Genomic DNA, 15,455 nt, shown 5'->3' with positions numbered 1-15,455 from the left:
CCACCCCATACGCACCGCAACCGAAAAACAATGTCCAAATCGTCCGCTCTGTCACTCGGACCCGAATGGTACGTATCCAGCCAATGCTGTTTGGCTCCGCTGGTGGCCAGATCATCCTCAGGGGGAGGTCTGCCTCCGGCGGCTGGGGCTCCGCCCCAGACCCTGGTTGCTCCTGCTTCGCAGGAGTTGGTGGGGTTTGTCGACGGAATCGACTCGAGCGAAGCGAGAGGAGCCGGGGGGTCTGGGGCACAGCCCCAGCCGCCGGAGGCACGCCTGTTCGTGGAACTAACGGGGATCAGGACTCGTCTGAAGTCGGGGTCTTCTAAGGTCCTGAAGGACGATAAAACCGCTAATGGGAATAATAACTCGCCGAATGGGCCTGAAAAAGTCAAGCTTCCATGGTCGGGAATCGCCGCTGGTGCGGCCAGTAGTGCTAATAGCATCGCAAGTGGTAGTAGTAACAGCAGCAATGGAGGAGGTGTGGCTGCTGCTGGACCAGGGTTAGCAGGTGCCAGCTCGGCGAGTGGCCCATCGTTTGCTGCTGCCGCGTCTGCTCTGAAAAGAAAGACTTCTGGGACTAATGTCAGCCCCTCGGTAACTTCTTCTGCTGGTTCTGCTACTGCTTCTGGTTCTGCTGGTGCTGCTTCTGGTGCTGGAGCTGGAAGGAATTCAGGTGCCAGTGGCATTTCAGATATCAACAACAGTGCTGCTGGTGGCGGTGTATTCGCTATTAGTGCTGCTGCTGGTGGGTCTGGCCTGTTTGGAATGCGGAAATCCAGTTCTGGTGACGACTCGGATGCTACGAGTCAGTCCAGTTTATCTGGAAAAAGAGTCGGTTCGACTTCTACTACTACTGCTACTACTACTAATACTCATGCGAATAGTGGACTCAGTACTGGAAATATCAGTTCACCAGTAACAGGACTTGGTGCCATCACCGGGTCTGGGTTAGCTGGTTCTGTTCCATACAAGGTTGGTGGTACTAGAGTCGCTGTTTCGTTAGAAGATTCGGTTCAAGGTGTTACAGCAGGTGCTAGTGACTCTGCTGCTGGAGCTGCTGGAGCTTCTGGATCTGGTAGCAGCTCGAATGGTCCCAAATCAGAGCCAGTGGTGCTACGTGCGAATGCTGGTGCGAAAAAATACTCGTCGAAAGAGATGCTAGCCATCTGGGACAGGATCAAGAACTCGAAAGAGTTTCGAGAATCAAAACGGATCGCTGTGACTGAATTGACTGAAAACTCGGATCCAGCATCTGCTCCTGCTTCTGGCTCTGGCTCTGCTAATACTATCACTACTAATACCAGTTTCAACACTAATATTGGCAATAATGGTCAACAGCGAGGCTATCATAATCGATATCATCATGGAAATAATAACACTAATAATAACAACAACAATGGTGGTGGAGTTGGCGGAGGATCTAAACTGTTTACTCCATTTGGTCGATACAAAAACCCCAATGATTTGTACTATTCCAATATGACTAATATGCCGGTGAACTATGATACTCCTCCCAAGCAGCGGCCTTATCGCGATGGCGACGACAGAAACGCTCATGTTCACGGTTCATCTCATGGTACTGGTCATGGAAGTTCTCAGGGTTCTGGTACTGGTACTGGTACTGGTACTACTGTAGATGATATCGGTCGTAAATCTGGTGGAGTCAGCTTAACATCTGTTACTGGTGCTGGTGGTGCTGCTACTACTGAGACTGGACTCAGATCTGGTGGTACTGGTAACGGCAGCAGACTCATGGATACTATCAATAGTGCTAGTTCGAAAGTTGCTGACGACGCTTTCTTCAGTTCTCTTGTATCCTCTGGTGCTCGATCCGATTCCGGTGGACAAGTGGCTCAGAACCAGCCTCAAGCACCAGCTCCAACCACCTCTATTGCATCAAATATCCTCCCTGCTTCAATTGCCAGTGACAGCTGGAGTCCTTTTGGAAACTTTTCCATCACTCCTTCATCCGCTCGCAATGACCTGTCGAGTCATCCTTCTGATACCGCTTTAAGTCGTATTGGAAGTGGTACTAATCTTCTGGGAATTTCGAAACCAGGATCCACTCCTACTGCCAGTGCTGTTGCTGGCGGGAGTACTGCCTCGGACTTTTTCAGTTCTCCTATTAAGCGTGTTGGTACTCCGTTATCCAATGCTGCTATGGCTGCCACCCCACCTCCTGGCATCCCATCTCCTCAACCTAATCCTCCTCTTATTTTGCCTGAAAACGTTCAGTGGGTATATAAAGACCCATCTGGAGTTGAGCAGGGTCCATTTTCTGGAAAGTTGATGCACGATTGGTATACTGGAAACTGGTTGAAAGAAGATTTATTGATTAAACGAATTGGTGAGACTGATTATATCACTCTTCACGATTTCAAGCTCAAGATTGGCAACTTCACTGAACCTTTTAGAGTACCTTTACCTCCTGTTCTTCCTCCATCATTACCACCTCCATTTGGCCAACAACAGCAACAACCTTCACCTTTTGGTCATGGAATCCCTTATTTTGACGATCTTCAAAGAGATGTATTCCGTCAACATCACCATCAAGCTCAACAACCTCTTCAACTTCCTAACCAACACCAACAATTTGGCGGTGCTGCTCCTGTAATCCCTAGTGCCTGGGGTGCTTCTGGTTCTCCAGTCGTCTCACCTGGTCCTATGTCTCCTATTTCTCCTTGGGGACAACCTATTCAACCAGTTCACCAACCAGCCACTCATTCTCAGTCAAATTTCTTCCAAGATCAACCTCTTCACTCACAATTGGCTCCTGTTTTGTCTCATTCATCTCAAGACACCTCTGCAGCTGCTGCTACTGCTGCTAGTGTAGCTAACAGTGCAGTGGGAAGTCCTGTCCAGGAGCCTTCATCTGGTCCACTTGGTCAATCTCTTTGGAAGGGTCTTGATTCTGTTCAGAGAGATCTCAGTTCTTCAGGTTCTGTTGCTGATATTATCAATAACGCTGAAAATCTTTCACTGAACGACGATATTAAGGCTCAAACTCAGGCTGAACCTGTTTCTGAAGAGACCTCGACCGGTGCTTCTTCTACTAAATCAGAAGACAATAGTGAATCCAAGCGAGAGCTCACTAAAGCTGAGATCAAGAAAGCCAAGAAGAAAGCTAAAGCCGAGTTACAATCTGCTGCCGCTGCTGCAGTTGCTGCTGCTGCTGCTGAAAGGGCTGAAAAGGCCAACAATAAGCAAGAACATTCTGAACCCACTGCTTCTACTGATGATGATTCTGCTGACCAAACCACTAAAACTGCAACTTCCAGTGTTGAGTCCACTCCTGTAACTTCTGGATCCAACTCAACCCATGCTGCTACTTCTACTGTAGCCTCTACTGGTAGCACTGGTCATGGACACACCCTCACTTTGTCAACTACTACATCTCCTACCGCTACTGCAGCCCCTGCTCTAGCACCTTGGGCCAAGAAAGACACTAAACCCAAGGCACTTTCCTTGAAGGAGATCCAAGAATTAGAAGCCAGTGAGCGTGCCAAACAGACTGCTAAACAACAAGAACTTGTCCAACAACAGCTTTTGGCTGCCAGACTTGCTGGTGGTGTCTCATCATCTTCTACCTCAGGCCCTATATTGCCATCTGGGGCTAAATGGGCCAGTTCCATGAACTCTGCTGCTTCTCCTAAGAAGACCCTGGCTGAGATTCAAAGAGAAGAGGAGTTAGCTGCTGCTGCTGCCGCCAAAAAGAAGGCTCAGGCTCTTGCTCAAGCACAAGCACAAACCATTTCTTCGCCCATTGCCGGAACCACTGCTTCTACTGGAGTTCCTACCGGAGCCTCTGGTGCTACACCTACTATTTCTCCCATTGCAGCATCGCTTCCATTTGGGAAAAAGTATGCTGAAATCGTGACTCCCGGTGCTCCTTCTTCTGTTAGACCTGGTGTCTCTTCTGCTACTAGTTCGAGTTTGGCCACTGGTCTGTCGTCAACTGGAGCTCCTGCCTGGACCACTGTTGGACCCGGTGGAAGAAAAGTCTCATCCCCAGCCACTACCGGTGTTGCTGCTTCTATTGCTGCTGGAGGATCTTCTCCTCTTAAGCGAGCCATCTCCTCCACGACCTTGCGACCCGCTGCTGCTCCTGTTCCTACTGCCCCCAGAGTTCTAACTGCCTCTGACGAGTTCCTCCAATGGTGTAAAGGAGCACTCCAAGATCTCAACGCCGGAATCAACCAAACCGAGCTTCTTTCGATTCTCCTGTCTCTTCCAGCGACACCCGACTCGAAAGAGATCATTGCCGAGACCATCTACTCCAACTCGTCCACCATGGACGGCCGCCGTTTCGCCGACGAGTTCCTCAAAAAGCGCAATGTCGCCGACAAAGAGAAATCCGGCGAAACCTGGAGCGACGTCCTCCAACGCAACGCGACCGCACCACCCAAACCCGTCGAAAACGACGGCTGGAACCCGGCGTTCAAGGTCGTCAAAAAGAAAAACAAACGCGCCGACCAGTTCTAACCCTGTCGGCCCCAAAACTTGCATTCTCACTATATCTCAATTGTATATATATGAACCTATCCCTCTGACTGCCTCCGGCGGCTGGGGCTCCGCCCCAGACCCCGCTGCTCCTCTCGCTTCGCTCGAGTCGGGCGTCGACGTCCCAGGAGTGCGAAGTTGTCCGATGATATTTCCTGATGGAAAATTATTTCAATCGATTTACAGAATACCAGCCTCTTCTATCAACAGCTCATACAGTAGCTATTGATATCTAACATCGAACGGATAGCTCGAAGATAAACCATGGTCAATCCAGGAAATGCAATTATGAAATCAAAATAAGTTAAAAATACGCTAAATAGGCCGTCCTCTGTGAACATATCTCGATACCCCAACAAAGCCGGGACCCCCGACACCCGACTCGAGCGAAGCGAGAGGAGCAGCGGGGTCTGGGGCGGAGCCCCAGCCGCCGGAGGCAGGTCCCCACCCCGGATTACGTGACTTTGAACCAGTCGTCCGTCTCTAGCGTGCCCATGGAGTAGTCGAATTCGGCTTGGGCGGTGAGGGTCGACCAGAATTTGTTGTCGTCAAGGAGGGGTTGGAAGTTGCTCCAGGCCTCTTCTTCTTCTCTGATGCGCTGGCGCTCGTCGTCCCATGCTCGGGAGACTGAGGAGATGCCTTCTTGGAGCTGTATGGGGATCATGACGTTGTATTTGTTGTGCTCGTCCAGTTTGAGGTGCGACAGAACGTCGATTCCGTTGAACAGGATGGTGGTCCGTTTACAGATACTTTTGTCGTCGCGGATGTTTTCCAGCGTTTGGGCGAGTTTGGTTCGAACGGCCAGGAAGTTTTCAGGATCTGTCATATTACATCGCTCCTCCATGGCAGCCATGATCCATACACACGTCAGCGTCTGGAAAACCCACATGGCCAGAAATGGAGCAGATCCTAGCACAGGTGGCGGTGCGTATAGTGATAGTGCTTCGAGATGAATGTTGAATTGCGTGCCGTAAGTGTGTAATCGGTTCATGATCTCGGTTCTGAGAGCTGTCAAAGCAAGCAGTTCGGTCTGCGCTCCGGCTGCTGACACATCGGTATCAATTGAGACAGCATCTACAGCAGCAGTGGCAGCAGCTTCTTCTCTGAGAAGATTGAGTGCGCTCTGGGTGCATAGTTTGATGAGACATCCGTATAAAGGGAGTTGTCCGTATGGCAGCAGCTTGCCCTCCTGATCATCTACAACCTTGATATACTCTATAATGTCCTTTTCAATGGCAAAAAAGCGATTTCTGATGATATTAGGAGCTTCTGTACTTTCAACAATCAATTGAGCTTCTCTTGAGAACCATAACGTTTTCAGTCTTCGATCGAGTTTGAAATCGTATTTGAATGATGGTAAACTGGCTGACAGCTGTGAAAGTACTAATAAAGTACTCCGACGATTGGTCAGTGTACAAAGAGTAGTTTCGAGATACGCTAGAGCGGTCCAAGCCTGATCGAACTTGGCTCTCTGTCTGTCAGAATCGTAATTGAACTGGTTTCTTACACTGTTCGCAGTGTTAGATGGACGTGCACTGAGAGCATTGTAGATGCTAATTGCTTTATAAAGAGCATCCCACGCTAGCTCATTCTGTTCATTGTGGAGATAATAATGAGATCGCAGAATTATTGATTGTAAAGTGATGATATTGTGTTTGGTAGCACCTTCACTAGACTTGATATGAGCATCGAATAACTGTTCAGTGAGCACTTTTCTGCTTCCTTTATATCCAGAAGCTTCCGATACTTGAACCCCTCGTCTGATAATCACACAAGCACTAACGATATATAAAAGCGAGATCGAGTCTCTATCACGAGCTATCTGACGTTCTATGACTGCATTCATAAGCGTACTCTCGTCCAAAAAAAAGCTCCATTCCGGGTTCTGGAAAAACTTGACCACACACGAAGCCAGCAGTTTCGACGTGATCCTGGAATGGACCGGTCCGTAATTAGTAAACAAATCCGGCGACGACGGAGACGAATCAGTTGCCGGAGGTGATGCTAACGACAGCCCACCGGACCTATTATTATTATTATTACTCTGCTCTTGCGGATCCAGTTCCTGATCCGGTCTATGAGTACCATAACCAGCGATTTCACTGTTTACAAGAGAAGTATTTACAGGTGAAGGCTCTTCCTCATCATCATCTCTCAAAGTGCACTGATGAGCCTTCTTCCTGACCACACAATTCGAGCACGGGCCATGGCCCAGTTTCATATAATCACACTTCCTCTTGAGCTTTCTGCACGACACACACGCAGTCAAAAACCTACTATGTTTCGCCATCATACATCCAACCACTCGGATGACAAGATCACAACCCTCGAAGTCTAAACGCTTACTAAAATAGCCCGTGCGGAATTTCCGCTGCTTCATGCGGGAACCCCGCGATGCCGATCGCCAGGGTCCACATAAGGGTCCCGGCCTGCCTCCGGCGGCTGGGGCTACGCCCCAGACCCCGCGGCTCCTCTCGCTCCGCTCGAGTCGGTGCTTGGGGTCCCCAGTCAACTCCTGCGAAGCAGGAGCAACGGGGTCTGGGGCACAGCCCCAGCCGCCGGAGGCAGTCCGGGTACCCCAAGCACCGACTCGAGCGGAGCGAGAGGAGCCGTGGGGTCTGGGGCGCAGCCCCAGCCGCCGGAGGCAGACCCGTTAAGAGAAGGAGAAAGAGTTCGTATTTACAGAGGCTAGTTCTTTTCGGAGGTCAGTTCTTTGATGCTGTTTTCGCGGAGAGCCTCAAAGGCCTGGCGGTACTCCTGTTGCTGGGCCGGGAACTCGTTGATGCGTTTACGGAGACCCTCGTTTTGGGCGATTTCGCTGGCCGTTTGGAATAGTTGCTGGGTCCAGTTGGGGTGGATGGCCTCGGCTTCTCGTCGGATATCTTCGAGTTCCAGTTGTAAGAACTTCTCGGACATGGTGAATCGTTTCCAGATATCGTCACCGACCGAACCCCGTTGGTGCAGCACCGTTAAGTACTGTTTCGAGTCGTTCATTCGGATCATCTGTCGAATGTCCTCGGCTGCCCATTTCAAAATGGCCGCTTTCATGATATTCTCGGGGATTTTCTGTGATCCCGACTGTGATGCTTCTTTTAGTGACAGGAACAATTCTCGCGAAAAGTTCTCTTCGTACCATGGTTTCAGGTTCGTGATCGATTCTACAACTGTTAGTATTGGTGATAGGGGTCTGCCTCCGGCGGCTGGGGCTCCGCCCCAGACCCTGGTTGCTCCTCTCGCTTCGCTCGAGTCGGGTTTGGGGGCCGTCCAGTTCGTTGAGAATTCGCAATTGCACGAAATGGAAGGGCTGTGGGGTTTGGATGGGAGAGTGGGTGAGTGGGTGGCTACTTACTCATCTTTCGTCGGCGGTGGACCGACGAGAATACCACCAGTGCCGTAATTAGCACGGTTATATAAATAAGCGGCGTTAGAACCGATATCTTCTGTGCCATTTTTGAGGTTATTGGATCTCGTTTGTATCAACCGGGTTTATGAGGTATCGATTCCAGTCGGTTCGTTGTGACAAGTGTTACGTTTATGCTCTCTCACTTCTCGATTGCAAAATGTAGCTATTATGCAGCCGCGATTCGCGTGAAGTAGATCCCCCTGAGCTCGTGAACTGTTTTCTGAACCGCTTTCTGGAGAAGTCAGTTATTAGACTTTTTTTTCTTGCCTGTTAATATTTCAAGTGATGAAGTAGTAGAATTAGTGAAAAAAAAGTACTCTTCTAGCTTTGGTAGTTTAAATTTTTTTTAGCAGTGGATTAGAAAATGCAACTTAAGTTCGCATGTTCTCTACTTTGCAAGCATATGCTAGTCAAGGGCAAAATGAAATTTTTATAGACGTAATTATTTCATATCAAATAATCCGTTTTCTTTTGAGGTCATTGGGGTTCTTTATATTTATGATTTGATACAATTGAATAATTATCATGGAATTTGTTTTTATTGCTTATTTCGTCTTATTTCTACCAAAAATAGCCCGTAGAGGATATATTTCACAGGATTAGGGTAAAAAGTCATATTCGATTTCAGGTTCACCATTTTAAAAGTCAGTCTCGAATCTCATTCTGACCTGCAAGATAATAGATCAACAAACGGGAAAGAGTCGCCTTTTTGAGTTTTTGTTGTCCAAAATGTCGACTTCTTTACTCAACCTGCTGTTTGCCCAGACGATATATGGGCAAATATTGCGTGATAGAGAGGAGGAGAGGCTGGCTCAGGCAAATGGCGACGCGAAATCTCGGTCCTCATCGTCGTCTCCCGCACCTCAATCTGGTACTGCGACTGGAAAACCAAACCAGTTTGTGAAGTTGTCTCAGGATTTACGGTCACATCCACTGAATACAAATTTCAATCTAACTCCACAAGCGTGTCAAGCTTTATACAATGCATTACTTCCTTCTAATCCGCCTAGACCGACGGTTGAGATGTTGCAACCGTTGTTGGCGAAGCTGTATGAATCCTACAAACGAGATATGACTTTGTCGATACAAAAGAGTGAACAAGATTATCAAACCAAGCTGAAAGAGATGGAACTTATAGCAAGTGGGAAATGGGATAATGAACTACTTAAAGAAGCTGAACGAGATAAATCCCAGCAGCAACAGCAACAGCAACAGCAGCAGCAACAACAACAGTTGCGACTTCAAAAGCAACTAGAAATTCAACAAAAGCAAGAGCAAGAGAGAAAAGCACAGCTACAAGCACAAGCACAGGCTGCCAAACCACTGGCTTCTACAGACAACAAGCATGATTCAGTTGCTGAAAGCGATGCTGAAAGCGAGAGTGGTAGTGAAGAAGAAAGCGATCAAGAACCTGAGGCGTCGACGCCCAAACCATCTAATAGCGTTTCTGATGGAAAATCAGTTGCAACTTCGACTGCTGTTGACAATAAAAGCAAACATCCTGATGAGGATGAAGAGGCTGGAGAAGATGAAGAGGAGGAAGAAGAGGAGGAAGAAGAGGGTGAAGAGGAGAACGAAAAAGAGGGTGCTGATGTAGAAGAAGGTGAAGAGGAAGAATTAGAAGAAGAAGACACCACTCTTAAGAGTTCACTGAAGGGACCGTCAGACGAGGTTGATGAGGGTACAGTTAAACAAGAGACTCAAGAAAAAGCCGATAAACCAGATGCATCAGTCAAAACAGAAACGGGAGACAATAACGAAGGAGAAGAGAAAGAAGACGAGGATGAAGATGTTGAAATGGCGGATCTTGAGGCAGATGCCGACGCTGATGCTGAAGAGTCAGAGGTTCCAGCCAAAGACAATGTTAAAAAAGAGCATGCTACAGATAAAGAAGACACTCAAGAGGTTGAAGATGAAGAAGAAGAAGTAGAAGAAGGAGATGAAGAGGAGGAACCAGAAACTGTAGAACAGGAAGCTAAATCTGCTCCTCCTCAAAAGCCGGTAGAGGATGATGAAGAAGCAGAAGAAGAGGCAGAAGAAGCCGAGGACGCAGACGAAGAAGAAGCAGAAGAAGCAGAAGACGAAACTGAAGTACCTGATGAGACACGTCGTACCACACGGCAATCCCGTCGTAATAAACAAGAGCCTGCTACAACTACTACCTCCTCATCGAAACGAAAACGAACGCCATCGCCTTCACCTGCTCGACCTTCCAGACGATTCCAGACATTAGTAAACCCATTAATTTCAGATATCATGTCGAACAAATCAGCTTCATTCTTCTCACACCCTGTGAACCCCAACGATGCCCCTGCATACTACGACCTAATCTACTCTCCGACAGACCTTCGAACCATCAAATCCATGGTCAAAGAAGGCAAAATCCGTGACACAGCTGAACTCGAACGCGAACTCGAGAAAATGTTTGCCAATGCTGTCATGTATAACGGCTGGGACTCTGATATCTCCATGTGGGCCCGAGAAATGCAGCATGATACCGAGACCATGCTCGCCCTTTTCCGCAGCGCCGAACGTCGAGGACGTGCTCGTAGCAACAGTGCCACCCCCAGCGGTGCCGACGACGAACCTTCCAACACCAACTCTGCCAAACGTCGCAAAAAATAACCCTCCCTGTATATTTATTCTAATTTATTCACGACTTCGACGTTCTCCCTCGTGCCTCCGGCGGCTGGGGCTCCGCCCCAGACCCTGGTTGCTCCTCTCGCTTCGCTCGAGTCGTTGTTTCGGGCGCCCCAGTACCGACTCGAGCGAAGCGAGAGGAGCCACGGGGTCTGGGGCAGAGCCCCAGCCGCCGGAGGCAGGGTCCACCCCTTCAGGGTCCCAGGTAGCCGCGCGGCGAGGTGTAATGTTGTTTATAAGCAGGTTGAGGCGAGGTTGATTCGGTGAGATATCAAGTGAAGAGTTTAGAAAAAAATGGTGAGTGGAGGGCGGTAGTGGGATTGTGGCAATTGGGTGGAGAAAGTTGCTAACTGTGTAGATTATTCGATTTAGATCCAAAGACGGTGCGTACCGGATCAATGGCGAAGCCGGTGATAGGTTCGGGGATGTCCTTCAGCAGCAACTGGAGAGCCAGTTGCCGAAGGGGGTGTCCAATGTTCGGATTTCTAATCAGCCATCTCAGGAAGGACAGACTGTTGGGTCGGTGTTGGACAAGACAATTGGCGAATTGGGTTTGAAACATGGAGACCTGTTGTTTTTGACATATGATTCGCCATCGGTCGAGGCTGAAGAGAATTTAAGATCCAATATCCCTCAGGCGGCCGTGTCAGGATCGGTTGCGGGTTCGGTATCGGGATCAGGATCAGTGGCTGCCTCATCGTCGGCAAAAGGACCAACAGCAGAGCAAATATTCAAATCAGTGAAACAATTGCCAATTGACGACGAACTCGACTCACAGGACGGCAAGATCAAACGGCCTCGAGACCCCAAAATGTGCCGTCATGGCGACAAGGGCATGTGTGATTATTGTATGCCCCTCGAGCCATTTGATTCGGGATATCAGCAGGAGAAAAATATCAAGCATTTATCATATCACGCATATTTGAGAAAACTTAATGCCGATTCAAATAAGTCGTCTATTGCTAATGGCCATGGAGGCACTAAAGGCACTAGGTCGGGCGTAGCAGGATCCAGCTCGTCATATATGTCACCTTTATCAGAACCATTTTTTGGAGTAGCCAAGAATTGTCCTTCTGGACATCCTCCATGGCCTCAAGGAATCTGCTCGAAATGCCAACCGTCTGCTATAACTCTGCAACAGCAACAGTTTAGAATGGTGGACCATGTGGAGTTTGCTGATTCGTCTATTGTAAATTCATTTATAGAGAGCTGGAGACTGACAGGTGCTCAGAGAATCGGCTATTTATATGGTCGATATGTCCCATATGAGGTAGTTCCGCTTGGAATCAAAGCGGTTGTAGAAGCTATTTACGAACCTCCTCAAAGCGATGAGATTGACGGTGTATCACTGACCTTGCCATGGAACGAAGAATCGCTCGTAGACAGAGTTGCTGCTGGATTATCGGCGGATAACAGTACATCGGCATCTGGCTCGACAACTGGTTCGACAACTGGCTCGGCATCTGGCTCGCAGTCTGGCTCAGGACAACATACCTTAGGTTTGCAGAAAATTGGTGTTATTTATACAGACTTGCTTGATGCTGGAAAAGGAGACGGGTCTGTAGTCTGTAAACGACACGTTGATTCGTATTTCTTGTCGTCTCTGGAAATCGCATTTGCTGCTGACCTGCAAAACCAGCATCCCAACCCTTCACGATGGAGTGACACTGGCAATTTCTCGTCCAAATTTGTTACATGTGTTATTACTGGTAACAGTAAAGGAGAAATCGATATTTCCAGTTACCAAGTGTCGACTAATGCTGAAGCAATGCGAAAGGCCGATCTGATTGAACCGTCTGCTAACCCCTCGGTGATGCGGATCAAGGAACCCACTAAAACCCGCTACGTGCCAGAAATCTTTTATAAACGAGTCAACGAGTATAAACTGACTGTTTCCGAAAATGCCAAACCGGCGTTCCCTGTTGAATACCTTTTAGTGACACTGACCCACGGATTCCCCGACTCGCCCAAACCGCTGCTGACATCACCAACTCCATTCCCCATTGAAAATAGACAACATGTGGGAGTTCTCCAGGACTTCCGTGCCATTGCCAACCATCTGAACCTCAAAACAGGAACATCTATCAACAATCAAACCGAACTATCTAGCGACATGAGCCGGATCTCGGACTTCCACCTGCTAGTCTACCTCGTAGGTCTCGGCATCCTCAGTTCCGACGAAGAAAAACTCCTTCTCCGAGCAGCCGCCAGCCACAGCCCCGACGACGGCTACCTCCTCACTCAAACACCCGGCTGGCAGACCCTGCTCACCATCACCCGCGAGTCTGTCTAACGGGTCTATTTAATCCAACGCGCTGCTTCTACTACTAAGGGACCAGCCTCCGGCGGCTGGGGCTCTGCCTCAGACCCCGTGGCTCCTGCTTCGCAGGAGATGGCTTGGATTGTGCACCCTGGAATGGTCTGATTCCAGGGGTTTCAGCCTGCCAGGGTCCGTCGACGCCCGACTCGAGCGAAGCGAGAGGAGCAGTGGGGTCTGGGGCGCAGCCCCAGCCGCCGGAGGCAGTCCCTCGATCCCTTAACCCCCCTCCCGTCAGGAAAACAGGACCCCTTCACCACAGGACCCTGCATGCGGCGCGGGTGAGCGGCGCAGGGCAGGGGCAGGGCCAGGGTTGTTCTGGAATCTTCGAGGTGAAAAAAAAAATTCGGCAGTGTGAAATCAAGGATGCAGATACAGCTGATATATATAGGCAGGTAGCGGCGGACAGGTAACAAGCAGTTACAGACATAAACATACGAAAACAAAGACAAAATGAGTACACCATTTGGCATTGATTTCGGTAACTACTCGTCGGTCATCGGCGTTGCTAGAAACAGAGGTATTGACGTTGTGGTCAACGAGGTTTCGAACCGAGCCACCCCTTCGTTGGTTGGATTCGGTGTTAAGAATAGATATCTTGGAGAGGCCGCTCGAAGTAATGAAATTTCCAACTTGAAGAACACAGTTGGTTCTTTGAAGAGAATTTTGGGCCGTAAGTCGGATGATCCAGCTCTTGAGATCGAAAAGAAGTTTATTACCAGTGAATTGGTGGATGTCGAGGGTTTGGCCGGTGTCAAGGTCCGTTTCCAAGGTGAACAAAAGACATTCAACTCGATTCAATTGGCTGCTATGTACTTGAACAAGTTGAAGCACATTACCACCACTGAGATCAAGGGTAATGTCAGTGATGTTGTCATTGCTGTGCCAGTTTGGTACTCTGAGGTTCAACGTCGTGCTGCTGCTGATGCTGCTATCATTGCTGGTTTGAACCCTGTTCGTATTGTCAATGATTTGACCGCTGCTGCTGTTGGTTACGGTGTTTTCAAGAACTCGGAGTTGCCTGAGGATAAGCCTCGTAACGTTGCCATTGTCGACTTTGGTCACGCTTCATACAGTGTTTCTATTGCCGCATTCAAGAAGGGTGAATTGAAGATTCTTGCTACTGCTTATAACAGAGACTTTGGTGGCCGTGATGTGGATTTGGCCATTGCCAACCACTTTGGCAAGATCTTCCAAGAAAAGTACAAGATTGATATCCACAGCAATCCCAAGGCTTTCTCAAGAGTCTTGACTCAAGCTGAGCGTCTTAAGAAGATCTTGTCTGCCAACACATCAGCTCCTTTCAACATCGAGTCTCTTATGAACGATATCGATGTTTCTGCCAGTATGACTCGTGAGGAGTTGGAGGAGTACATTCAACCATTCTTGGCCCAAATCCCCGAGCCTATCGAGAGAGCTTTGAAGGATGCCAAGTTGACTCCTGCCGATTTGGACTCTATTGAGGTCATCGGTGGTTCTTCTCGTATCCCCTCTGTTAAAGAGAAACTTGTTGAAGTTTTCGGCGGCAAGTCTCTTTCCTTCACTCTTAACCAAGACGAAGCTGTTGCTCGTGGTGCTGCTTTCATCTGTGCCATCCACTCTCCTACTGTTCGTGTCCGTCCTTTCAAGTTCGAGGACCTTAATATCTACTCTGTCACTTACTCTTGGGAGAAGGTCGAGGGTGAGGATGTCAACGAGCTCGAAGTTTTCCCTGCTGGAGGCTGGTTCCCCAACTCAAAGGTCATTACTCTTTTCAGAACTGCTGATTTCGACCTCGAGGCCCGTTATACTCACCCCGAGACCCTTGAGAAGGGTATCAATGCTTGGATCGGTAAGTGGGCTGTTAAGGGAGTCAAGCCCAGTGAGAATGGTGAAGCTGTTGCCGTCAAGGTTAAGCTTAGACAAGATCCTTCTGGATTCTATACTGTTGAATCTGCTTACACTGCTGAAGAGCGTACTGTTGAGGAGGAGATTCCTTTTGAGGGTGAGCTCAAGGAGGGTGAGGAGGCCCCTGAACCTCAATACAAGACTGTTAAGAAGTGGTTCAAGAAGGACGATCTTACCATTGTCCACACTCACACCGGTCTTGACGATGCTGCTCAAGCCAAGCTTTTAGAAATCGAGAGCCAATTGACCTCTGAAGACAAGCTCGTTGCTGATACTGAGGACCGCAAGAACGCTCTTGAGGAGTATATTTATGATATCAGAGGCAAGATCGATGATCTTTACAAGGACTTTGCCAGCGATGATGAAAAGGCCAGACTTCGTGAAAAGGCCGATGCCGCTGAGGAGTGGTTGTATGGTGATGGTGACGATGCCACCAAGGCTCAATACATTGCCAAGTACGAGGAGCTCGCTTCTATTGGTAATGTCATCCGTGGCAGATACCTCAGCAAGATCGAGGAGGAGAGACAAGCCAAGCAAGCTGCTCAAGAGGCTGAGAAGCAAAGAATCATGGCCGAGAAGCTGCAAGCTCAAAAGGCTGCTCAAGCTGCTGCTCAAGCCGAGGCTGCTGCCAAGGCTGCTGAAGAGGCCGGCTCTCAAGACGCTGACGGTGATGTCTCAATCGAAAACTAAACTGGACCGGATCCTTTA

General features: G+C 48.9%; 5 protein-coding genes across 5 annotated transcripts; 4 read left to right on the top strand and 1 right to left on the bottom strand.

Moving 5' to 3' along the window:
- Nucleotides 1-30: 30 nt before the first annotated feature.
- On the top strand, nt 31-4,482 carry SMY2 (Smy2p; the record flags this gene model as incomplete). The annotated part of the gene is made up of 1 exon (XM_018881969.1): nt 31-4,482. The coding sequence occupies one exon, from the start codon at nt 31-33 to the stop codon at nt 4,480-4,482; it is 4,452 nt and encodes a 1,483-aa protein (XP_018736395.1).
- Nucleotides 4,483-7,188: 2,706 nt separating this feature from the next.
- Nucleotides 7,189-7,548, bottom strand: SEC66 (Sec63 complex subunit SEC66; the record flags this gene model as incomplete). Its single annotated transcript, XM_018881968.1, has 1 exon — nt 7,189-7,548. The coding sequence occupies one exon, from the start codon at nt 7,546-7,548 to the stop codon at nt 7,189-7,191; it is 360 nt and encodes a 119-aa protein (XP_018736394.1).
- Nucleotides 7,549-8,632: 1,084 nt separating this feature from the next.
- On the top strand, nt 8,633-10,528 carry bdc1 (bromodomain containing protein 1, Bdc1; the record flags this gene model as incomplete). The annotated part of the gene is made up of 1 exon (XM_018881967.1): nt 8,633-10,528. One exon carries the CDS (start codon nt 8,633-8,635, stop codon nt 10,526-10,528), a length of 1,896 nt encoding a protein of 631 aa, XP_018736393.1.
- An 826-nt stretch (nt 10,529-11,354) lies between these two features.
- Nucleotides 11,355-12,836, top strand: NPL4 (Npl4p; the record flags this gene model as incomplete). Its single annotated transcript, XM_018881966.1, has 1 exon — nt 11,355-12,836. The coding sequence occupies one exon, from the start codon at nt 11,355-11,357 to the stop codon at nt 12,834-12,836; it is 1,482 nt and encodes a 493-aa protein (XP_018736392.1).
- A 477-nt stretch (nt 12,837-13,313) lies between these two features.
- SSE2 (adenyl-nucleotide exchange factor SSE2) lies at nt 13,314-15,437 on the top strand (the record flags this gene model as incomplete). The annotated part of the gene is made up of 1 exon (XM_018881965.1): nt 13,314-15,437. The coding sequence occupies one exon, from the start codon at nt 13,314-13,316 to the stop codon at nt 15,435-15,437; it is 2,124 nt and encodes a 707-aa protein (XP_018736391.1).
- Nucleotides 15,438-15,455: the final 18 nt, after the last annotated feature.

The sequence above is a fragment of the Sugiyamaella lignohabitans genome, chromosome D, assembly GCF_001640025.1.
Source record: "Sugiyamaella lignohabitans strain CBS 10342 chromosome D, complete sequence".
Taxonomy (NCBI): Eukaryota; Fungi; Ascomycota; class Dipodascomycetes; order Dipodascales; family Trichomonascaceae; genus Sugiyamaella; species Sugiyamaella lignohabitans.
Note: the sequence above shows the minus strand (reverse complement) of the source record. Positions and strands in the feature narration are given on the sequence as shown.